Source organism: Emys orbicularis, chromosome 1, assembly GCF_028017835.1.
Source record: "Emys orbicularis isolate rEmyOrb1 chromosome 1, rEmyOrb1.hap1, whole genome shotgun sequence".
NCBI classification, from domain to species: domain Eukaryota; kingdom Metazoa; phylum Chordata; order Testudines; family Emydidae; genus Emys; species Emys orbicularis.
The window spans coordinates 66,866,308-66,892,717 of NC_088683.1; the positions used below are offsets into that span (position 1 = coordinate 66,866,308).

The following is a 26,410-nucleotide window of genomic DNA, read 5'->3' on the forward strand; positions in this document are numbered from 1 at the left end:
AACTGGATTTATGAGGAAACATATTGCAGATAGGGACATACTGTGAAAAAAAGTCATTAAGATTGTTCGGACCTTAGGAAGTGGGGGCAGGGGAGGAAATCATATTTATTGAAAGTGTTTAGGTGAGGATTACATGCAGTTATTCAGTTCAGGATTTCAGTAGCAGATAAAATCTTCTAATTCAGCCATAAAATCTGTATCTGATTCTTCACACCAAACAAATAACAATAAATGGTTTTAGTTCCTCTGGAGGAGGAAATAGAATGAAGAAGCCACGGGGCCAAATTCTGATCTCACTTACTTGGGTGTCAGTGAAATCAGTGGAGTTACTCTGGATTTACACTGATGTAAATGAGATCAGAATCTGACCTATAGTAGACAGAACATTGCCACTATACATGGCCTGGGGCTATTTGGTATAAAAACATTTTCTAGTACCGTTCATATTGTTGTAATTTAGCTGACAGAATCCTGGTAAGCAAACGTGGACATAATGTTGCATAACAAATTGTAGCTTAAATAAAATCTGGCTGAATTCCATGGGTCTGATTCTCCACATATTGATACATACACTAGTTTAAATCAGGATTTAACTCAGCTGAAGTAAATTGAGTGGCACTTATGTAAGTGAGGGAAGAATCAGGTCCCACATGTCATGTCTTTTGTTATTTGCCAGGTGCTGTCCTGTCTTGCCCTATCTAGTGAGTTTTATTTCTGGCGGAATGTCTCTGTATTCTCAAGCTGAACACAGCCAGGCATGTCTTTCATTCTCTAGTGTAGTGTGATTCCTGCATCACAGTTCATAGACTGCAGGTATTATTTTTGTATATACATGGAGCCAGATCTGTAGCTAGGGTAAATCAGCAAAGCCACATTGACTTCAGTTCTACCCCAGATGTGGAGCTGTTCCATTGTTTCTGAATATTTCTTCTATTTTCTCTTTTGCAAGCCTCAGGGTCACGTTCTCAGCGGGTGTAAATCATCGAATCTTCGTTGACCTCAGTGGATTTACACTGATTTATACTTACTGAGAATCTGGCCCCTCAAACCTTATATCAATTTAAAAAAATGAACTAGAAAAAAAACATCAGGAAAAAGAAATAAGCAAAGTTGTTGCTGTAGGGAAACATTTAAATTATGCAATACTAAAAAAAGTGGTATTATGAGTATAGCCCTTTAGTTCATCCTAAACCGAGTTCGTACAGTTTCAAAAAACAAGGAATGTTTCAAGGAGGTCTTTGAACATTTTCTTCGAATGTTCATTGCATCTAAGATCCCATTTTTTGTGTGCCTTTATTTGCTCCAGAATACCGCCAGACTGCCAACAAAGGAGTGCCTGTGCTCCCAGGAATTTTCTGCATTCCTCTCTGGAGTAGGCATTTTCTCAGCTACAAAGGCCCTTTGGCGAATTCCCTCTAATCATTGGATTTACCCTGGGCTCTGATAGGTGCCATTCATGGACTTGGTCTGCTGTTTGATTGGGCTGGGACAGTAATGGGCTCTTTTCATGATAAACAAAACTAAGGAACATTACTGGAGGAATCACAAAGCTGCTCTTGTAGGGAAATGTGGTTCTTTCTCTCTCTTTCTCTTTCCATTTTCCCCTGTCCTCTCTTTCCCTTTAGTCTTTTCCTCATTCTTTCCCTGTTCTTATGAATGTACATTCTTTTTGGTCTATATGGCTATTTTTAGTAGCAGATTCTGTGACCTTTGTGCACCCCAGTAAGTCAGTGGGCCAGTTCAAGGCCATTGTGGACCTCAAAAGATTCCATAAACTCATATACAGTAACTGCATGGCCTCCTTTTTGTAACTGATTTTACATACCTTCAGAGGAGGGATGTGTAAGGAGTCTGATTCAGAGGTTTCCTTCACATTGGGGTAGGTTCTTCTGAGTTTGCATCCCATAAATAGCTGGCATTTGGGGAAGGAGGGGAAGGACAGGATGTTAAGGAATGTCTCACCTTGGCATCAAGTTTCCACTGCTCTTAATCTCTGTCTCTCTGGGTATAGTTATTCTGTAGTGCTTTAGAAAACACATTTGCAGGTTTTTTTCTCCTTAGCAGCTGGTTAACAAGTACTATGCTTTTCTAGTAATGGATATGTTGAAAAAAGTAATTTTCAGAACTCAAAGGGGTGATATAAAAATTAGTTTTGCTTTATAAAAAATAATCTCAGCAACCAAAGATCAGACAATACTGCATCTTTTTATTATTTAGAGGGGAGGAACCAAATAAAATGTAAACCTTGTGACGCTCCTTCTAATAAGGATGTTTGATCCTGGGAATGGCTAACGTTAGAAAGTTTTTTTCTCAGTCTAATGGAAGTTTTATTATTTACTATTGGCATTTCTGAGAGCATGATGCTAAAACTTTGTGTACTAAGAAGCATGAGCTCCACACCTACAAAGCAGCCCACCAGCGAACATGTGCCCTAAGCCAACATGGAGCCTCATTGACTTCAATAGAATTCCATGTGGGTGAAATGGCCCCTACAGATGAATCCCTTCGCAAGATCTGTAGTTCCTTTCATTTAAAGATCTCAAACCTTATTTGATGAAACCTTCCATTATCCCAGTGCCGGGAGGACAAACAAAATATTTCCCGCAAGAAATTCTGAAGACAAAAACTTTGAAAATTTTTGGTTAAAAAACGTTGGGCTGCCACCTGGAAGTTTCAGAGCAGTTTGTTTTTCATTTCAAATTTTTTAAACCGAAAATAGAGAAATAAAACATTATTTTAAGTCAAAATGAAGCAAGAAGTTTTCATTTCAAAAATTTCCATGGGAAAACTGAATTTTTTTTATTGGAGTAGACATTTTCAAATGAAAAATTTCAGTTTCAATTAAACTATATTTTTTGGTCAGGAAAACTTCTACACAATTTTTTTTCACCCAGGTCTAGTAATTTTATAGACATGTAAACTTCCACTTAGAGTCTGATTCTCCTCTCACTTAGACTACTTAACTCCATTGACTTCTGTTTTCCTTGGTATAAGTGAGAGGAGAATTTGGGCCAGAAATAATAATTGATTTGTTGAAGGCCAGGCTGTGAGTCTGTGGTGGAGTTGGGAATAGAACCTGGGGTGCTGACTCTCAGTTCCCTGCTCTAAGGATTTGACAACACTACTTCTCAAGAGCATCTCAATGTGTGATTTTACCACCTCTAGTGAAAATAATACTATGTTCCTCACAAAGAGAAGGATGTAAGAAACATGTGAAATGGAAATCAAAGCATGGCCTACCATGTCTGTTTCACATGGCTTCTCACATTTATAAACTGATAAATAATTCCCCGGGTGCCAGTCTAATCTGAAAATGTCACGAGGGAAGATGATATATTGCAAGAAAATTGGGGTGCTATTCTAAAAAAATGTGAATGATAGATCAACGGATTGCTAAACCAAGGCAATACACTTGACAACTCAATGTTGTGGTACACTGGACATCTCTCATAATTCTTCAGAATAGGGTTCTTGAACTCAAGCACCTGATGGCAGTGGTTAGTTTTGTGGAATCATAACATTAATACTGTAACCATGCCCATTTGTAATCCTTTTCTGGGGCAAGCTACTGAAGGCAATATTTTTTTCTTCAAGTTTTCATATAGCCTTAGCATTTCTTTTTCTTTCTTTCTTTCTTTCTTTCTTTCTTTCTTTCTTTCTTTCTTTCTTTCTTTCTTTCTATATTATGTTGACATGTGAATTGCAAAAACTAAAATACTGAAAGATACAAGATTCAAAATGATTGTCTTGCTTCTGAAAAGGTATAAGCAAGAAACATATGACAGCTGGTTAGTTAGAATGTTAATGGACCTCATTAAAGGGAATCTACTACTCAGTTCAATGTAAGTGGCTGTAATTTAATAAGTACACTACAGCCCGATTCTAATCTCACACTTGTGTAACTTCATAGACTTTAGAGTTACCACTGATTTATACTAAGGGAAGTAAAAACGAGGAGTCCTTGTGGCACCTTAGAGACTAACAAATTTATTTGGCCATAAGCTTTTGTGGGCTAGAACCCACTTTATCAGATGCGTGAAGTGAAAAATACAAGAGCAGGTATAAATACATGAAAGGATGGGGGTTGCTTTACCAAGTGTGAGGTGATAAAGCAACCCCCATCCTTTCATGTATTTATACCTGCTCATGTGTTTTTCACTTCATGCATCTGATGAAGTGGGTTCTAGCCCACGAAAGCTTATGCCCAAATAAATTTGTTAGTCTCTAAGGTGCCACAAGGACTCCTCGTTGTTTTTGCTGATACAGACTAACACGGCTACCACTCTGAAACCTGTCACTAAGGGAAGTGAAATTAGACAATAAAGCCCAGATTTTTAAAGATTTTTTAGATGTTGTTCCACAAGCCCTGAGTGATTTAGACAGCTAAGTCCCATTTTCAAAAGTGACTTAGGAACTTTAGTCCCATTGAAAGTTAATGGGACTTTGGCTTCTAAGTGCCTAAATCACTTGTGAAAATGAGACTTAGCTGTCTAAATCACTGACACCAGCAATGCTGAATGGAGCAGTGCCTAAATACCTTTAAAATTTTGAGCTAAGTATTTATAGTTGTATGTTTTTGAGTTATTTTTGACATGTTTGTATGTGAGGAGGAAAGAATAAAGTGAATATGTTAAAACTGGATGGAATTTTTCAAGAGTAGAATTTTTTATATCGAACTGAAATTGTCGCCTTTGTAGAATCATAACAAACACAGTGTAATAGACAGTGTCATTAGGTTAAATCAGGAAGAACAAAAAATTTATTCCATAGATATATAGGAAACTCTTATTAAACACATTGTGTCTTCTATGCCAAATCTTGGTCCCATTTGGCCAAAATTGTCATTGACTGCTAGTAGACCAGGATTTGCCTCTCTGGATTATGGAAACAAGTTAGTGTCTTTATTGGTGGAAATGTGTATGCCTAGTCTTACAGCAAAATAAACTTTTCTGTGAAAACTTGAGGTTTTGAGTTACAGTGCTTAGGGGGCAAAAGGTACTTTTCCATTTTATGGAAATTGTTCTAAATTTTTCATTCACTCACAAATCAAAAAATGGCTAGGCTCGAAGACTTAACTTGTTTGATTCCCAAACTAAATCATAGGCCTCTTCTTACCTTTTCAGGGTCCCTAATTCCTTCCTGACATTTTCAAAGGAGGGCCGGGGATTTATATAGCTGACAGAGCCAGGGAGAGATTGAACGAGCCAGCAGCTCAGCTGACAGCTCTAAAATGAAAATGAATGTGAATACATGAAAATAAATAAGAGGACATTTGTCTTTGAAGAAAGTTGGGCTAGAAATGACTGTAATACAATACAAAACATATAAGCTATCAGGTCTGTCTTAGCCTTGACCAGAATGATCTGGAAAAAGGGGTAAACAGTGAGTGGCAAAATTTGCAGATGATACAAAACTATTCATGATAGTTAAGTCCAAAGCAGACTGCGAAGAGTGTGACAAAGTTCCTCCTCTATCTTGGTGGGTCCTGCACTTATTGGCAGATTTTCTTGCCTCAGAGATTCACCATGTGGGTTGGGGAACAGCCCAGAGACCTTCCCCTCTGGAAGAACCCACAGTCCAGGTCAATTGGGAGGTTTGGGGGGAACCCGGGCCCGCCCTCTACTCCAGGTTCCAGCCCAGGGCCCTGTGGACTGCAGCTGTCTATAGTGACTCCTTTAACAGCTGCATGACAGCTACAACTCCCTGGGCTATTTCCCCATGGCCTCCTCCAAACACCTTCCTTATTCTCACCACAGGACTTTCCTCCTGGTGTCTGATAACGCTTGTGCTCCTCAGTCCTCCAGCAGCACACCCTCTCACTCTCAGCTCCTTGCGCCTCTTGCTCCCAGCTCCTCATACTCACACCACAAACTGAAGTGAGCTCCTTTTAAAACCCAGGTGCCCTGATTAGCCTGCCTTAATTGATTCTAGCAGCTTCTTCTTAATTGGCTCCAAGTGTCCTAATTAGCCTGCCTGCCTTAACTGGTTCTAGCAGGTTCCTGATTACTCTAGTGCAGCCCCTGCTCTGGTCACTCAGGGAACAGAAAACTACTCATCCAGTGACCAGTATATTTGCCCTCTACCAGACTCCTGTACCCCACTGGTCTGGGTCTGTCACAAGAGCTACAAAGGGATGTCACAAAACTGGGCAACAAAATGGCAGATGAAAGTCAATGTTGATAAATGCAAAGTAATGTACATTGGAAAACATAATCCCAACTATACATATAAAATGATGGGGTCTAAATTAGCAGTTATCACTCAAGAGAGAGATCTTGGAGTCATTGTGGATAGTTCTCTGAAAACATCCACTCAATGAACAGTGGCAGTCAAAAAAGCGAACAGAATATTGGGAATCATTAAGAAAGGGCTAGATAATAAGACAAAAAATATCATATTGCCTCTATATAAATCCATGGTACATCCACATCTTGAACACTGCACGCAGATGTGGTCTCCCCATCTCAAAGAAGATATATTGGAATTGGAAAAGGTTCAGAAAAGGGCAACAAAAATTATTAGGCTTATGGAACAGCTTCCGTATGAGAAGAGTTTAATAAGATTGGAACTTTTCAGCTTGGAAAAGAAACGACTAAGGTGGGGATATGATTGAGGTCTATAAAATCATGACGGGTGTGGAGAAAGTAAATAAGGAAGTGTTATTTACTCCTTCTCATAACACAAGAACTAGGGGTCACCAAATGAAATGAATAGGCAGCAGGTTTAAACAAACAAAAGGAAGTATTTCTTCACACAACACACAATTAGCCTGTGGAACTCTTTGCCAGAGGATGTTGTGAAGACCAAGACTATAACAGGGTTCAAAAAAGAACTAGATAAATTCATGGAGGATAGGTCCATCAATGGCTATTAGCCAGGATGGGCAGGGATGGTGTCCCTCCCTTCTGTTTGCCAGAAGCTGGGAATGGGCAACAGGGGATGTATCACTGGATGATTACCTGTTCTGTTCATTCCCTCTGGGGCACCTGGCATTGGCCACTGTCAGAAGACAGAATACTGGGCTAGATGGACCTTTGGTCTGACCCAGAATGGCTGCTCTTATGTTATGTTCTTATGGACGCTATGCTCACTCTAGCAAGTCATTGTTTCCCCTGAAATCCTATTTGACTTTGTTATTTTGTAAATGTTATCTGAGGTTACATTAGACTCCATAGGCTAATTTCACAGATTTCACAGGCTCTGATGGTCCGTGCAGAAAAGTAAACCACACCCAACAGAGTGAGTACACGTGTTTAACCTGACAGTTGTTGAAGGCTTGGGGACAGCAGAAAAAAGACATCACAGCAGCTGAGCCCCATCAGGTGTGTAATTGCAAAGGTGCAATCTCCAGAACTGTAATATTACACCAGACGTTGCCCAAAGACCACTGGTCTTTCAGCTGCCTCGTATCAAACTCCAAACCTCAAGTGCACAATTTATTATTAATGATCCCTGTTACTGTGAACATGCACTTGGCTCTCATCATTGTCGTATCTGAGCGGTTTAATGCATTATAATGTCTTAATTAAACATTGTAATGTATTTAATGCACACTTCAGGATGTATTACATCGGGCTATGCAGCCTCAGAGTACACATACTTTAATTGGAACATGTGACTAATGATTGTATATTCATCATTCCAATCAGTGTTTTGACACCTCTATTTTTAATTCTTTTTTTAATTACACAGCCTCCTCCCCCAGAACAGTCAGTGCCACTAACACAACAGTAATAAAACAACATGAATGCAACATTATGTTTGAGACTATAGCCTTGATTTCTAATGATACTATCTCCAATGCTGTGTTATCAAATAGATTTCCATAATTAAATTCTGCGGTTTATAACATGCTAGAAAGGTAAGGTGCATTTAAATAATGAAATCTTTTCCTGATGAATATTGTTAAAAACTAGCTCCATTCTTCCCAAAGAACTGGTGCTATAAAATGCCAAAAGTGGCTTAATTGCTATCCAATATGTTAATTTCAAATGACAGACTAATAGCCTTTGAAGTCTAATTCCTGATTGCATCTAATAATCTGGTTTTTATAGTGCCTGAACTTTAAAACATAGGCCTGCAGCTAAACTCATATGGGGAAGTAACCATGAGGTCACATTTTAACAATGATTGAAGGTGAAGTTCTTTTGGTGTTCTGTTGGAGACTACAGTGGAATCATCAAGGGGTCGCCCTGGAGGTCAGCGTCTCCAGCAACAAGCTCCACTTTTGTGCAGATTTATTCTCCATCTACTTGAATTTCCTAAGAACGGTAAAAGTAACAGTTTGAAATCAATGGCAGCTCATGTAAAATATCCCTTTCCCCCCACATGTAGGACATGCTGACTTCGGAGAGAAGGATGTGCGCACATGTGTTGTTCCACCTTTGACAATGCATTTAAAAGAGACATTGATCCCGGCCTCAGATGGCATTTATTAGTTTTTACACCAGACAGTTTACACCATCGGAAGCTTTGGTCCATAATCAAAGCCTTTTGGATTATTTGATTCCTGCAGGTGTCATGTTCAGTAATTAAACCATTGATTAGGTTAAAAAAATACTGAAGTGGGACAGAAAATTATCCTTAAAAGTAGAATCCACTTTCAATGCAGGACTGCAAATTAAATCAGAGTCCTTTTTACAGAGTACATAGAGGAGTCCCTCCTCTCTTTACATATCAGTGATGCTAATGGGATTTAAATCACCAGTATCAAGGGCACAATAGATGACCGTGCACATATGTGTATGTTTTGGCCATCCTTCTCAAAATACATGTAGCATTTACTTCCTCAAAAAGGCGTAGACCATAGTGCTTATTGGTTCCTTGTTCATCTGTTTACAAGCAGATTTGCTGTGGCTAGCTGCTTCCCATTGAGCAGTGTATTCTGCATTCTAAGCCTGGCTTTTCTCTCATTTGCACTAGAGTAAATCAAAAGTAATTTGATTTTCAACTTGTGTTAGTGTGAAGAGAATCATTCTGTCTGTCTGGTCTCCATATGGCCCTCACACAATTGCTGATAAGACTCAGGATACACAACAGTTGGTTGAGGCCCATCAGATTTTATTAGAGTTTTTGACAAAACCGAAACTTTTTCTGCGAAAAGGTCAGTTTTGATGAATTTCCCATTTTGAATTTTTTTTTAAAATGCCCTGTTTTGACATTTTCAAAATAAAAAGTTCTGCATTTCAGTTTGAAACAACGTTTTATTTCAAAATTTATAGGTTAAAAAAAGGACAAAGATCAAAATCAAAATGAATGTTTCAATTGACCCAATCAAAAAAAAGTTGAGATTTTCAGTTCACGAAAATTTTCAAGATTTCAACTTTTTATCCTGATTCGAGGTGGGAAAATTTTTTGAAACCTTGAAAATTCTCATGGGTTGGAAAAAACATTTTTTGCCTAGTTTTAGATTTTTACACAAAAGTATTTCAAATTGATAGTATATGCTCTGTTTTGGGATTAAAAAAGCCATAAAGAGATTAAGGGCCCATCCTCAACTGAAGTAAATTGGCATAGCACCATGATTTGGTGATGATTCAATTAGACTTTGTATTTTTAGTTCTCACATGATTAGAATTAAGATACAAAAGTTCAACAGTGAGGGTAATTGGTCACTGTAGCACTTTATTTAGGGATGTGGTGGATTCTTCAACACGTGCAATCTTTAAATCAAAATTGGCTGTCTTTCTAAAAGCTATAACCAGATGTTATAGGCTTGATGCAAGAATCACTGGATGAGGTTTCTGTGTTATGCAGGTGAGACTGATCTCTTCTGGTCTTAAATTCTTTGAATCTATGTTTGGTGTTTTAGAGTTTGTTTTAGTTTAATAGTGTTTTGTAAACTGTGCCTTGCTTCTGTGGGAACATCCAATTTCCTGTTGTGTTAAGGCCCCCACATGTTTCTCCAGCAGTATAAAGGGACCTTAAAATCAGCAGAATTCCCCCCAGAAATACCTATGCTATAAGGAGGCTCCCCAGCTGTCATGGAGCTGATGGAATGGTTATATGCCAATTGACTCTTGCAGCCCCTTTTAGGGACAGGGAGAACAGGACAGGGCCCATGCACCAGTGCACACCAAGTACTCCGGGTTGCCCACATCCTCCTGAGTAAGTAGCCCAAGTGTCAGTAAAAAAAGTTATGAGGCACAAAGTTGGCTGGTCTACCTTCCCCATACACCTCTGCTCCCACACTGAGTGCATCTCAGCAGGAACAGATAATTGGGCCCCTTGTTATATGGCTTGGTTAGCCTTGCAGAACTATACTCTGTGTACTTGGGCCCCACCTGAATTCCACTGTAATTATCTTTACAACATAGATCATGCCTACACCTTACGAAATTCAGGCTCAAAGCACACCCCTTTGGAAAGGGTTTGTTTTATTTATTTTTCTAGGAAACAGAAGTTAGCATCCTATGCTTTGTACTGATGCTGTTTTCCTTGTTTCTCACACTTCCCTGCCCCTTCTACCACCTCCACCCCTCATACAAAAATTGTTTAACTTGTCGGTGTACTATGTGCAATAATCATGTTATCAGCTCAATCATGTTATCAGTAGAAATGTCAAGCCCTGTCTTTCCATAACCCCCTGTGCCTTTCAGCCCTGGTACTTTCAAAACAGTACACATCAAAGTGATTGTTAAACCTGGCATCAGTACAGACTTGTGCTGGGACCTGCCTCATTTAGTATAAATTTTATTACCTCTGGAATTTAAAAGGATGTTAGGTGTAGCATGTCCTACGGGCAGGAAACAAACAAGGGCTTGATTTTAACCCTGATTTGAATCCAAATACTTTATAGTATAGGAATCACTAATTTCTATTTAGTCTTTTTAATAGCCTCTGAGCCAAGTTCTGCCCTCAGTTACACCCGTGAAATCTCATGGCAGAGAGTGAGGGATGAAAACTCCAGTGCTGATATTCTGGATTTATACCAGTGTAACAGATTCAGAGTGGCCTAAAATCAGTAGTTTTCTGTTTACATTAAAGAAGACACATCATTTCATAACGCCTGCTATTCTGTGGGTAGAATTTGAGGATAGCAGTCTTAGGCCTGGTCTACACTAGCCGCCGGAATCGGCGGGTAGAAATCGACCTCTCGGGGATCGATTTATCGCGTCCCGTCAGGACGCGACAATCGATCCCCGAATCGACACTCTTACTCCACCAGCGAAGGTGGGAGTAAGAGCCGTCGACGGGAAGCCGCGGAGGTCGATTTTGCCGCCGTCCTCACAGCGGGGTAAGTCGGCTGCGATACGTCGAATCGTAGCTGAATTTGCGTATCTTAAATCGACCCCCCCCTGTAGTGTAGATGTAGCCTTAGAGAATTGACAGAAGCCAGTCAATGCTAGTCTTAGTTTATTCAGAGCATAATGTCAGTTGGCATGTGATGAGATCACAATTTCTATTAGCTGTTAATTGAATTTATTACAGCGGTCCTTCCTGGTATCGCTTCCGTGGAGGTCCTGTCAATGTTTCCATTATAAACTCTGTATATTAGCGGTGTATAACACAGCCATAAAAATTCTCTCCAGACTGAAATGTAGTGCACAAACTCTTAGCTTAGATCCAAGAACATTTTTCTTTTCCACAAAATTTGAAGGAAATCGGTTTGGCCATGATTTATTATTTAGAAGATGTCAAAAATAGTATTTTGGCTGAATTTTGCCATTTTTTGCATTCCTTTCACTAAAAAAGAAACAAATGCTTTTAAAGTAATAATTGTTTGTACTGTTTTTATGTTTAACAAAATTAGAGAGCTGGTCAAAAAGAAAATACTTCACATATGTTTGACTGACTTCAGCAAAAAATGGACAAAAGGAGCACATATGTAAATATGTCATAGTGCCATATACCTCTTTATGTAGTGGATTCTATTTTAGGCCTGATACAATTCTTCTTCTTCTTAGTGGGCAAGGTTGTCTCACTCTGGAAGAATTGTTTAGAAAGCTTATTTAAAAATAGTAAACTCTATTTGGGAGTAGGACTAAGAATTTGCCATACGGGATCAGAGAAGTGGTCCATGTAGCCCTATGTCCTGTCTGACAGTGGCCAGAACCAGGTGCTTCATAGGATGGAGCAAAATAACAGGAAATTATAGACCAACCTGGCCATATGGGAAGTTTCTTCCTGACCCGAGGCTTTTAATGGTTGACTTATCCCCGAAAGCAGGAGGATTTAGATGTACATCTCATTGTTTGTGCACTTTGTAAAATGGCACTAATCTACCTTTTCAGTTCGCCATTAGTTTCTGTAACTATGCATATAGAATCAGGCATAAGTAAACAATTCAATCAATGTGCTAGATTCAGCTGTGACTTATACTCTGTGCATCCTCAGTTAATGGGGTTCCACTGGATATAAGTAAGAGCAGTCTGAGGCCCAAAAGGATATAGAGACAGTGGGTGGGTGAGGTTCTGTGGCCTGCAATGGGCAGGAGGTCAGACTAGATGATCATGATGGTCCCTTCTGACCTTATAGTCTGTGAGTCTATGAATCACAGTCAAGAGTTTATTCACCTGTTGGGTGGGAGGAGTCCTCCACCACCCCATCCCACCCTTCTCCTCTGGTTTCCAATGAGCTTGCAAGACTGTGTGCTGGAGAGAGGAGTTGACACACTCTCTCTCTCTCTCTCTGGAACCCATCATTGTACTATCTGAATGCCTTTTGCTGAGTGTAAGAATCCCACAGTGCGACATGCTGTTGATATTCGCCAGTGTTACCATCAGTGAAAATTGTTTTAAAGAGAAGCCTGGGTAGAGAGGGAGTTTATGCTTCCCTGTTCTTCAGCATGGGTAAGCACCCTTGTAGGTCTGGCAGCTCCAGAGCAAAGGCAGAAACAATTGGTGATAAGATTGGGATTTTTTTTTTAAAATGTGAGCAATATGAAGCAGATGCCTGACTCTTCAATAAGTTCAACACACACTGGAGGGTGGGTTGATACGCCTCAAATGTTAACATGTTTCTGAAATCCAACTAAGGGCTTGTCTACACTAGCAAGTTTCTGTGCAGTAAAGCAGTTTTTTGCGCTCAAACTGCAGACGGGAACACACTGTCAAGCCACTTTGTGTGCAGAAACTCCTCAGCTGCAGCGCTGCAAAAAAACCACCTCGCTGAGAGTCTTAAGGCTGTTTGTGCAGCGGCTCCAGCGCTCTATTGCCAGTATTGCTTTCTGCGCTGTAATTGGCCTCCGGAGCTGTCCCATAATGCCTCAAGTGACCTCTCTGCTCATTGTTTTGAACTCAGCTGCCCTGGAGACATGCGCCCCTTCCCTATCAAAGTTCCGTTTCTGACAGCGGTTGTGTGCTGTGCTGATCTGCTCCAGGACACAAAGCAAACCATTAATGTGGAATTGTTATACCAATAGAATAAAAACCAGCAGGATCTTATTAAGAGGGATAAGGCAAAGATGCCACATTTATTGTAAATATAATGATAAAGCAAAAGATAAAAGTAAACAACGTTGTTTGACTACTTATTCCTATCACTACTTATTCCTTATACACACACACATATATATATATATATATAGATAGATAGGTTCATTCATACAATCATTCATTCAAGTTCTGTATAGGTGTTATAGTTACCTGCCTAGAAGTTGCTCATGCCAAGTTACTGGCCAGGTAGCTTAGTCATGAGGATGGAGCTGAGTCTGTGTCAGATGCATCTGATGCTCCTGGAGGTTGGCAGCAGAACCAGAGAGACTCAAAGTCATCAGTCTTTAGAGTCCATTTTTATAGGAATTAATTCCTGTGTTAGTCTATGGGAGCTGTTTCATCCTGCTGTTGCTGACTCAATCAGCAGATGGCACACATTCCTGTCCAAAGTGGCACATTCCTGGTGGCTCCACATTGTCCGAAGTTTGTGTTTCTCATCCTTCCAGGTGATGGGGTGGATGCCAGTTTACCCTCCGGGGGTTTTCTGGTCATCCACTTGACACATTCTTCGGCCGATGGATACTTCCTTTCTAGGCTGGCACCTCCCTAACCATCCATGTATATCAAGCATTCATCAACATACATTCCATACCTTAACCATATTTTAATTTACTGTCTCCACCACTTTTGGGGTGTGTGCTAATTCATTTGAGACTCCCGGCCCTTTAATCACAGAGGGTGGGGGGTCTGTCCTAGGAGCCGTTGAATGAAGTGAAAGTCACTTAACAGCTTACAGTGTTTGTTTACATTGTATCAATTATTCAAGAACAAAGTCAGTTAACTTGTTTGTAAGTTTTACATAGTAGTAAAGTATCTTTCACAGGATAGATACAATCAATGGTTTCTACAGACAGTAGCTTACAAGTTTTAACAGAAGACCCAAGAGATTTTTGTACTTGGTGAAACTGTTGGATTTTAAAGTGTGGGGGACAAATTATGAGGGGGTCACTGTCTCTTGGGGGAATCACTGTTAGTACCTTCTTTAATATCCCTACAGAATGCTCATGCTGTTGAACACAGAGGGTGTGTGTGGGTGTGGGTGTGGGTGTGTGTAGAGAGAGATTGCTGTGCAGAGAGCCCAAGGAGGGAGGTGGGGGCTGATGTCAGGGTTTCCCCCTCCCTCTGCCTCAGGACTGGTTGCTTCCTGCCACTGTCTGAACGTACAAGACAGCATGCTGACACACTCTCTGTCCCCACAAACACACTGTCTCTCTCCGCCCCCCTCCATACACACACACACTCCCTGTCACACACTCTTCCCCCCACCCCACTTCAGTTGAAAAGCAGCCAGCAATGTAATAGGATACCCATGGAACAATGGGATTGGGAATTGCATGAGGCATTGCAAACCCTTCCCAAAGTACCCTGCTGCCAGTTGCACAGTGGGATAGCTACCACAGTGCACTGCTGTCTTTGCCATTGCAAGACCTGCTAATGTGGATGTGCTCAAGCGTCATAAGGAGCATAGTGTGAACACACAACAGCAGTTTAATTCCAGCATTTTAATAAATGTGGTATAACTTGTGGCGCAGAAACTTGCCAGTGTAGATACACCCTAACACTCATGATCTGTGGTCAAGCTCCATCACTAAAATGGCTTGGGGCCAGATTCACCCATGCAGTACAGCTGCTTTTCATCACCCGAATGCAGGTGTAACCAACCCAGAGAGGATCACTCCTGGAGAAGGATGATCTGCTGGTGGGGTAGAGGCATCAGAGGAACTATTACACCACTTTCTTTGCTGCCAGTGTAGCAGTTAACATAGACGTGAACTGAGGAAAGGAAGCATGGGTGTGACAACACTGCCCTACACAGATTCTTGGCTGCGTCTTTAGCCTCCTGAGGCACTGCAGCCTGGAATAAGTTAGAGCAATTTTTTTGGCTGATCCAACTCCGTGTAAGGAAACTGTCCCTGTGTTAAGTGGCACCAGGACAAGGGAGTGCAAAGGCAAACTTTAAGCCACGTTTGCATCTCCTTACCCATTGCACCCTGTGCATTTCAGCTGTACCTGAGAATCTGACCCTTCTTTAAAAAAAAAAAAAAAAAAAAAAGATGAAATTTTGTAGGCATCATTAGTATGTAACGTAAACTTGGCTTGTTTGGAGACTTTATTATTATTTAAAATTTTAAAACTAACAAATCGTCGATGTTTGCCAGTCTGCTATTGCACAGGTTCAGTAATATTTAAATTCTCTCTTTTAAATACTCTTTTCCAGGGAGAATGTGTTGCTTGTGAAAGTTGCTAGAGTGACAGCCCTGGAAATTGAAGTCCTCTGTTAATCCCCATGATAGGACCAGTGCAGTCTGGTCTCGGCATGTTGATGCCTGGTGATATTATTTGCTCCATACATGCTTAGAATATTAACAAGTTAAAGCCCTCACCTGGAGGCATGACAGAGTAGCCTCCTTGCCAAGCCTTTGACTCTGCTGGGATTGCCAACAAGGGTTCCAATTAGTATCAGTTGCAACATGGTTGGTTGTGCAGCGAGAACCTGTCCACTGGGAACTGGGCTGACACCAGCGCATTGTTTCACAACAGAGTAACTTTAGAAGGCATGAGCTACATCTGCGTTTAGTCTTTAAGGTTTCCTACAGGAACTGATGTGACAACCACTTTGAAGGAACCAATAAGGTTGTGGTGTCACAGACCTGCATCTTAATCTCATCAGTTAAGTGTAATATACAAGGTACTTGACACAGAACATACGCATGTAGTACTGCATCGCACATGTGGCACATCTCGTCTGAGATGTCAGACTTTCCTGGAATGCTGGCTCTTCAAAGAACAACTACCACTGCAGACTAGTAAACATGGTGGCCCATGGGGAAGGGGTGAGTGTCTCCCTTATCTACACTGATGTGATACATCATAAACTGCACCTGACAAAGATCCTTTCCTGAAAGTGTCTATATTATGTATAGGCTGACAAAATACAATGTTTCAGCTCCCAAATCACCATTACATCAGAGTTGACAAAGATTCATGCAGATGTAATGGAAGGTTCGTAGTGCAACTATACTCTGCTTTAGAGACTTATGGAACATGAAATGACCAAAGTAGACATTAAAAGATTAGACAAAATAGATTCTTTTATGTTATGTAAACTTGGCCATTAAAATGAATTTGAAGTTGGATTGGGCCTTGCTAGAATTCATAAATGCAAACAAATACTTTGGCTTTAAGATAAATTCTTTGAAGTAATTAAGCTGTTTCTCATAGACCATAGGAAGGAAGAGAGAGAGGGAGAGAGATTGTTATTGTTAATTCTGTTTTTAAGTATGTAGGAAATGTTCTGATACTGTGGTAATGGGGAACACTCCCTACCTGTGTTTTGCCACTTCTAGATTGGATTACTGTAAGGTAATTTCCACTTGGAAATCTCACCTAGTACAGAATGTGTCTGCTCACTTATTTAGCTGTGTTTCCCACCTGGAGCACATTATGCCTCTGCTCCATAATTTGCCCTGACTAGTCTCCAGGTGCAAGTTGTTGGTTTCAACCTATCAATCTTGATGTGGTTTGATGCCACCATAGAGACTACCTCTCTACTCATGTGATCATGCAACAGTTAAACTGAGTGGTGGCACTCAACTGCCAGGTTTAAACAACAGGGGGTTGGCAGAATGGGATTTCTTAGTGAGGGGTTCCCCAACTCTGGAACTTACTCCTTTGCTGGCCCATTGGAGCCAAGATCTGTTGAACTTCAGGACACATTGCAGAGCCTATGTATTCTCCTAGGCACTTTGTGTGTATGGGTTGTGAGGGAGGAATGTGTGTGGGGTTGGCGGGTTGGGTTGTGATGTAGACTGGTCCAGGAACACACAATAGCGTGTGTTGTTACAACAAGGGAAAATGTCCTGATTTGGGCCAGTTGGAAATTTTCCATCAAAATATCTTTCTACAGAAAATTGGGCTTTCAACTGAATGAAATTGTTTGTTCTTGCCGGACCCAGAAGTGACCCAGATAGTCAGTATGAGTTCTGAGCATAGGGAGATGTACAGTGTTACCATAGGCGTGCGCAGCCCATTTCATTAGGGTGTGCACCCAGGGAGCCCCGCCCTAGCCCCGCCCCTGCCCTAGCCCCACCCCCACCCTGCCCCCATCCACTCCCTCCTACTTCCTGCCCCCTGACTTCCCCCCTCAGAACCGCCAACCCCCCCGCTCCTTGTTCCCTGACTACCCCGTCCTGGGACCCCTGCCCCTAACTGCCCCCCAGGACCTCATCCCCTATCTAAGCCTCCCTGCTCCTTGTCCCCTGACTGCCCTCCTAGGATCCTACCCCCTACCTGTCCCCTGACAGACCCCCGGGACTCCCACGCCTATCCAACTGCTCCCTGCCCCCTGACAGGACCCCCAGAACTCCCAACCCATACAACCTCCCCTGCTCCCTGCCTGCCCCAACCCCTCTCCACACCCCTGCCTCCTGATAGCCCCCCCAGAACTCCCGACTCATCCAACCCCCCCCCAGCTCCTTGTCCCCTGACCACTCCCTCCAGAGACCCCCCCCCACTAACTGCCCCCCCAGGACCCTCCTTGCTTCCTGTCCACTGACTGCCCTGACCCCTATCCACCCCCTGCTCCCTGACAGACCCAGGGACTCCCATGCCCCATCCAACCCCCACTGCTCCCTGACTGCCCCCTCCAGAGACCCCCTACCCCTAACCACCCCGCCCGGGATCCCACCCCCTATCCAACCCACCCTGTCCCCTGACTGCCCCCACCCCTTATCCAACCCCCCTGGCCCCAGACCCCTTACCATGAGATGAGGCTCCTAGCCTCCCTGCGGAGCCAAACACTGCCCCACGGGAGCGCGCAGCCCCGGCCCCCAGAGCGCTACACACGCGGCAGCATGGCTCCAGGGGAGGGGGGAGCATGTCTGCCTCACTGCGGAGCCAAATGCTGCCCCGCAGGAGTGCGCAGCCCCGGCCACCAGAGCGCTGCGCACGCGGCGGCATGGCTCCAGGAGAGGAGAGAAGGTGGGGGAGGGGCCGGCAGCTTGCTGCGCTCGGCTGGGCGCTCTGGCCCGGGAGCGCGGACCCCGCGGCTTGCCACGTTGGGAGAGTGGAGCCATTTGCCCACCCCTGCATTAGGATGTGCCTGGGCACACCCGGCACACCCCGTGCGCATGCCTATGAGTGTTACCCTTTAATTGCTTTGCTTATCTGGGAGAAGGAGGAGACTTTATAAGGACATTTCATTGTTCATGTGAACTTTGTGGGCCAGGTGGTATAAATTGGTTTAGTTCCATTAATATAGAGCTAGGCTAAGGATGCAAAAGCCGATCTGATGCATCAGAGTGGGTCTTGTTCTCTATGCATTTGTTTAAAAATTGTGTGTGCACCCGAAGCACTAGATGAGCACATTTTTTGAAATAAAAATAAATAAATCAGGCTAATTTAGTGTGAGTTCTGTTTTTTCTTTATGTTAGTTATTTATGGCACTGGAAATTACAAATTAACATGGGTTCCCAGGAAGTATTTGATCTAAAATAAGGAAAATTCCTTTAAAGGAGAGATATTTAAGAGGCCAACTGTTATTTATTTTATTAAGCACATAAGGGTTATTTGGATCTATGTCCTGGCAATAATTCCTGTGTTTAGAGTGATGCTGATGGGAAAATTATATCCAGCAGTTTATGAAAGGTGATACTGTGTCAACAGATATGCAGTGGGTTGGGACATGTGACAATAATCTTCCATGGCACTCAGAGCTTTCAGACCATATGCTTTAAATCGTTAGTAAAATATATTGCAGAACAGCTTCCTTCCCTCCCGCCCCCAAAGAAAATAAAAAAAATCTGTGGGAAGAGTGGGAACTAATGGAGTTGCTGCTGTGTGGGTCTTCTAGGAACAGGGCTCAGGAGGAACTGGGGAGAGGCAACTATTGCACCTCTTGTTCCAATGATTGAATTAGGTTGATATATGTGAGGAGATCATAGAATCATAGAATATCAGGGTTGGAAGGGATCTCAGGAGGTCATCTAGTCCAACCCCCTGCTCAAAGCAGGACCAATCCCCAACTAAATCATTCCAGCCAGGGCTTTGTCAAGCCTGACCTTAAAAACCTCTAAGGAAGGAGATTCCACCACCTCGCTAGGTAACCCATTCCAGTGCTTCACCACCCTCCTAGTGAAACAGTTTTTCCTAATATCCAACCTAAATCTCCCCCACTGCAACTTGAGACCATTACTCCTTGTTCTGTCATCTGGTACCACCGAGAACAGTCTAGATCAGGGGTAGGTAACCTATGGCACGCGTGCCAAAGGCGGCACACGAGCTGATTTTCAGTGGTACTCACACTGCCCGGGTCCTGGCCACCGGTCTGGGTGGCTCTGCATTTTAATTTAATTTTAAATGAAGTTTCTTAAACATTTTAAAAACCTTATTTAGTTTACATACAACAATAGTTTAGTTATATATTATAGACTTATAGAAAGAGACCTTCTAAAAATGTTAAAATGTATTACTGGCACGCAAAACCTTAAATTAGAGTGAATAAATGAAGACTCGGCACACCACTTCTGAAAGGTTGCCGACCCCTGGTCTAGATCCATCCTCTTTGGAACCCCCTTTCAGGTAGTTGAAAGCAGCTATCAAATCCCCCCTCATTCTTCTCTTCTGCAGACTAAACAATCCCAGTTCCCTCAGCCTCTCCTCATAAGTCATGTGCTCCAGCCCCCTAATCATTTTTCTTGCCCTCCGCTGGACTCTTTCCAATTTTTCCACATCCTTCTTGTAGTGTGGGGCCCAAAACTGGACACAGTACTCCAGATGAGGTCTCACCAATGTCGAATAGAGGGGAATGATCACGTCCCTCAATCTGCTGGCAACGCCCCTACTTATACAGCCCAAAATGCCGTTAGCCTTCTTGGCAACAAGGGCACACTGTTGACTCATATCCAGCTTCTCGTCCACTGTAACCCCTTGGTCCTTTTCTGCAGAACTGCTGCCTAGCCATTCGGTCCCTAGTCTGTAGCAGTGCATGGGATTCTTCCGTCCTAAGTGCAGGACTCTGCACTTGTCCTTGTTGAACCTCATCAGATTTCTTTTGGTCCAGTCCTCTAATTTGTCTAGGTCCCTCTGTATCCTATCCCTACCCTCCAGCATATCTACCACTCCTCCCAGTTTAGTGTCATCTGCAAACTTGCTGAGGGTGCAGTCCATGCCATCCTCCAGATCATTAATGAAGATATTGAACAAAACCGTCCCCAGGACCGGCCCTTGGGGCACTCCGCTTGATACTGGCTGCCAACTAGACATGGAGCCATTGATCACTACTTGTTGAGCCCGATGATCTAGCCAGCTTTCTATCCACCTTATAGTCCATTCATCCAGCCCATACTTCTTTAACTTGCTGGTAAGAATACTGTGGGAGACCGTTTTGCTAAAGTCAAGGAATAACACGTCCACTGCTTTCCCCTCATCCACAGAGCCAGTTATCTCATCATAGAAAGCAATTAGATTAGTCAGGCATGACTTGCCCTTGGTGAATCCATGCTGACTGTTCCTGATCACTTTCCTCTCCTCTAAGTGTTTCAGAATTGATTCCTTGAGGACCTGCTCCATGATTTTTCCAGGGACTGAGGTGAGGCTGACTGGCCTGTAGTTCCCCAGATCCTCCTCCTTCCCTTTTTAAAAGATGGGCACTATATTAGCCTTTTTCCAGTCATCTGGAACCTCCCCCGATCGCCATGAGTTTTCAAAGATAATGGCCAATGGCTCTGCAATCACATCCACCAACTCCGTTAGCACCCTCAGATGCAGCGCATCCGGCCCCATGGACTTGTGCTCATCCAGCTTTTCTAAATAGTCCCGAACCACTTCTTTCTCCACAGAGGGCCAGTCACCTCCTCCCCATGCTGTGCTGCCCAGTGCAGTAGTCTGGGAATGGACCTTGTTCGTGAAGACAGAGGCAAAAAAAGCATTGAGTACATTAGTTTTTTCCACATCCTCTGTCACTAGGTTGCCTCCCTCATTCAGTAAGAGGCCCACACTTTCCTTGACTTTCTTCTTGTTGCTAACATATCTGAAGAAACCCTTCTTGTTACTCTTAACATCTCTTGCTAGCTGCAACTCCAAATGTGATTTGGCCTTCCTGATTTCACTCCTGCATGCCTGAGCAATATTTTTATACTCCTCCCTGGTCATTTGTCCAATCTTCCACTTCTTGTAAGCTTCTTTTTTGTGTTTAAGATCAGCAAGGATTTCACTGTTAAGCCAAGCTGGTTGCCTGCCATATTTACTATTCTTTCTACACATCGGGATGGTTTGTTCCTGCAACCTCAATAAGGATAAAAATACAGCCAGCTCTCCTGGACTCCTTTCCCCCTCATGTTATTCTCCCAGGGGATCCTGCCCATCAGTTCCCTGAGGGAGTCAAAGTCTGCTTTTCTGAAGTCCAGGGTCCGTATTCTGCTGCTTTCCTTTCTTCCTTGTCTCAGGATCCTGAACTCTACCATCTCATGGTCACTGCCTCCCAGGTTCCCATCCACTTTTGCTTCCCCTACTAATTCTTCCCTGTTTGTGAGCAGCAGGTCAAGAAGAGCTCTACCCGTAGTTGGTTCCTCCAGCACTTGTACCAGGAAATTGTCCCCTATACTTTCCTGGATTGTTTGTGCACCTCTATTGCTCTCCCAGCAGATATCAGGGTGATTGAAGTCTCCCATGAGAACCAGGGCCTGTGATCTAGTAACTTCTGCTAGTTGCCGGAATAAAGCCTCGTCCACCTCATCCCCCTGGTCCGGTGGTCTATAGCAGACTCCCACCACCACATCACCCTTGTTGCTCACACTTCTAAACTTAATCCAGAGACTCTCAGGTTTTTTTGCAGTTTCATACTGGAGCTCTGAGCAGTCATACTGCTCTCTTACATACAATTCAACTCCCCCACCTTTTCTGCCCTGCCTGTCCTTCCTGAACAGTTTATATCCATCCATGACAGTGCTCCAGTCATGTGAGTTATCCCACCAAGTCTCTGTTATTCCAATCACATCATAATTCCTTGACTGTGCCAGGACTTCCAGTTCTCCCTGCTTGTTTCCCAGGCTTCTTGCATTTGTGTATAGGCACTTAAGATAACTCGCTGATCGTCCTGCTTTCTCAGTATGAGACAGGAGTCCTCCCCTCTTGCGCTCTCCTGCTTCCTCCTGGTATCCCACTTCCCCACTTACCTCAGGGCTTTGGTCTCCTTCCCCCGGTGAACCTAGTTTAAAGCCCTCCTCACTAGGTTAGCCAGCCTGCTTGCGAAGATGCTCTTCCCTCTCTTCATTAGGTGGAGCCCGTCTCTGCCTAGCACTCCTCCTTCTTGGAACACCATCCCGTGGTCAAAGAATCCAAAGCCTTCTCTCTGACACCACCTGCGTAGCCATTCGTTGACTTCCACGATTCTACCCGGGCCTTTTCCTTCCACAGGGAGGATGGACGAGAACACCACTTGCACCTCAAACTCCTTTATCCTTCTTCCCAGAGCCACGTAGTCTGCAGTGATCTGCTCAAGGTCATTCTTGGCAGTATCATTGGTGCCTACGTGGACAAGCAAGAAGGGTTAGCGATCCGAGGGATTGATGAGTCTCGGCAGTCTCTCCGTCACATCATGAATCCTAGCTCCTGGCAAGCAGCATACTTCTCGGTTTTCCCAGTCAGGCCGGCAGACAGATGACTCAGTCCCCCTGAGGAGGGAGTCCCCAACCACCACCACCAGCCTCTTGGGAGCGGTGGTCGTGAAACCCCCATCCCTAGGACAGTGCATCTCATGCCTTCCAATCAGTGGAGTCTCCTTCTGCTCCCTTCCCTCAAATGTATCATCTAATCCACTCTCCGCATTAGTACTTGTGGAGAGAACATGAAAAAGGTTGCTCACCTGTATCTGCATTGCTGGTACATGGACGCTCCTCTTTCTTCTTCTGGAGGTCACATGCTGCCAAATTTCTTCACCGTCCTTCTGTCCCCGCTGTGCAGCCTGCTCTGATTCTTCAGAATGTTGTGCCCGTAGAAGCATATCCTGACGTCTGTCCAGGAAATCTTCATTTTCTCTTATGCAATGCAGGGTTGAGACTTGTTTCTCCAGACCGTGAACCTTCTCTTCCAATATGGAGACCAGCTTGCACTTTGTACAGATGACTGGGAGGAAGGATAGACTTGTGATATTTCAATCCATAGAGCCATAGGACGGAGATTTGTTTGTAAACATTTACCATTTGAACACTCTTGAAAAAGCTTTGCTGCAGCAAAGACAAATAGAGCAGGGTGGACTGGGTTCTGTGCCCACTCTTCTACCATTGTAAGACCTGCATCAGAAATTCACATAGGAAACAATTTTCAATATGCCTCTGTTTTCAAGCATCTCTGTTTTTGAGTGCCCAACTTCAGACACCCTATGCCTGATTTTCACCCACAGAACATCATCCTTTTGAACGAAGTACAGCACATCCTAGTGTATGTAGGTCAGTGGTGGGCAACCTGCAGCCCGTGGGCCCGCACACAGCCCGTCAAGGTAATCCGCTGGCGGGCCACGAGACAGTTTGTTTCCATTGACCATCTGCAGGCACGGCCGCCCGCAGCTCCCAGTGGCCGCGGTTCGCTGTTCCCGGCCAATGGGAGCTGCAGGAAGCAGCGCGGGCCACACTCCCCGCAGCTCCCATTGGCCAGGAACAGTGAACCGCAGCCACTGGGAGCTGCGGGCGGCCATGCCTGCGGATGGTCAATGGAAACAAATTGTCTCGCGGCCCACCAGCAGATTACCCTGACAGGCTGTGTGCAGCCCGTGGGCCGCAGGTTGCCCACCACTGATGTAGGTCTTCCTTTTTTCTGGTGATGAATGCTATACAGTGCCTATAAAGAATTGTACAGTAGGGCTCTTTGTTTGAAGGCTAACTCTGGGAAAAGTTATTTTTCAGTTCATTTGAAGCCTATTGTAAAGACCCACTTATCGCTTGAACGTCCTTTCTCTAGTCTATTGTGAAGGGCTTGCAGGATTAAGCTCCTAGTAACAGAACCTTGTGATAATACTAAGATCTTGGTGCCCTTTTGAATAACAGAGAGAGCACAAACTTGGGGGAAAGGGAGAGAGCCCTTTTAAATTGAAACTGCACGTCTTTGGCTCAGCCTGTCAAACTGAAATTTCAGACAGGAGGAAGCCCCTCAGACCACAAATAAACTCTCTTCATTTGACAGTAATGGGCCAAAACCTGAAATCCTTGCTCAGGCAGAATTGCCAGTGAAGTCAGTAAGAATTTTGGCTGAACAAAGGCTGAAGCTTTTTATCTGGTGTTAGTAATTATTACTGGCATTTCTGAACCTCCTGCAGGTGGCGCTCATCTTACCAAGAAAGTGGACTGTGTTTGTGGAAGCAGTGGCAAGGGAGTCCTACGCCGAGGCAATAAAACAGTTTACATTCTGCATTAATATTGGTTTAACAATCATAAAAAGAACATAAATGTTTAAAAATTAAACATTTTTTGTTTTAATACTAAACACTGACATTTTTTCTTCTGATTTTTAAACCACCATTAAACTAGGCTGGAAACTGTTTTACAGTCTCTTACTGTATCTCCGTCATTTTTCAGCATGAGAACTGCCAAGCATCAGAAGGCTCCGAAAGGCTAATTGTAATTGAAAAGGTTATTTTCAAATGCACATCAGTGTTTATTCATGGTGAGAGGTGATTCTTACCTTTTGAACTTTTTGACGGCTGGCCCAAGTGTTCTGATGTGTCAAGCAGATTGCTATTTCCAGTTCAGCACTGAGAATAAGGGACTAGCTCATTCCAACCCATTTGAAAGATCAGCAGTAGCTTTCTGATGGGATAGGGGGCTAGTCAATATTTTAGGAGCATCTTTCAACACAGCCATTAGTTTTATCAGTCAGAAGTTTTTAAGAAAGTCTTTCTTAACCCACCACCTAAATCAATGCCAATATATAGCACTTTTCCACCAGTTGGATGCTTTCACTGATCCTGTTTGCTAATAAGAGTACCATTGTGTGGCTAGCAAATTCACACACCAAGAAACAATGAGCTAGGATCCTCAGCTGTAGTGAGATACTTGCTGCATCGCAGATGGGTATGGCGGGGGGTGGGGAGGGCACAGAGGATGATAGCTTTTTACTACCTTTGCACTCCCTCATCCCCTTGGGATGACAGTAGTGGGTAGAGGGGAACCAATCCAGCCATAGTGTAACTTAGAGCAGTCTCAGAGTTGCTCTAATTGGAACCAAGTGCCAGAGGCCCCAGGATGCTATTTCCGCAGCTGGGAATTGCTGGAGAAGACATGCCTCCTACACCTGGGGCCAGGAGAGCTGCTCCTCTCACTCCATACCACCTGATGACTCCTGGGGTAGCAGGCTAACCTGACTTTCCAACTGCTTTGCAGTGCCACAACAGAGCAAAGCTGTTTGGGTGGGAGAAGCAGGGGAACAGGACCTTGGCCACTGTGTGTCACTTACTTAGAAACTCCACATTCTGCCTCTCATTGTCCCACCTGCGAATGCCTTTCACTAGGTGTCATCTAATTTAGAGATATTTTGCTCCCACTTTCAGGGATGAGCCTTAAGTTTCCCTTAAATAAGGAGTTACTTAACACAGACAGTAAGATTAGTTCCCCATCTACTCTACTTCCTGCTATGTCCCTTCTCAGCCTTGGCCCAGTCCACTTCATAAGAGTATCTATCACTGGTGCTTGAAATAGGATTGTGTCTTGAAACACCCTCATTATAAAAAAAAGTTTCAAAATACTATTTCTTGTAGTGAAATCTCTGGGATACTTTCTTGTCAGGGACACAGCCAGCCAGCTAGATACCGTACAAAAAAGCCCCAATAGTGACACTTTGTCTTAAACCATTGAGTTGAGCTCCACCATATCCCCATAAATAAAATCCATTTTAGCAACATGTCTTTCTACTTTCATTCAGGTTCCATCAAATACACTATATATGGCTTTGGACTGTAGCCTGCTCTGCCAGTCTATGCTGTATGT

General features: G+C 43.4%; 1 protein-coding gene across 1 annotated transcript in view; it reads left to right on the plus strand.

The window, feature by feature from the left end:
* The window catches only part of HMGA2 (high mobility group AT-hook 2), a 107,920-nt gene extending 84,823 nt beyond the window's left edge, over positions 1 to 23,097 (plus strand). The window contains exon 5 of the mRNA XM_065402406.1: positions 22,906 to 23,097. Coding sequence (XP_065258478.1) covers positions 22,906 to 23,097 — 192 coding nt within the window. The remainder of the gene's footprint in view (positions 1 to 22,905) is intronic.
* Positions 23,098 to 26,410: the final 3,313 nt, after the last annotated feature.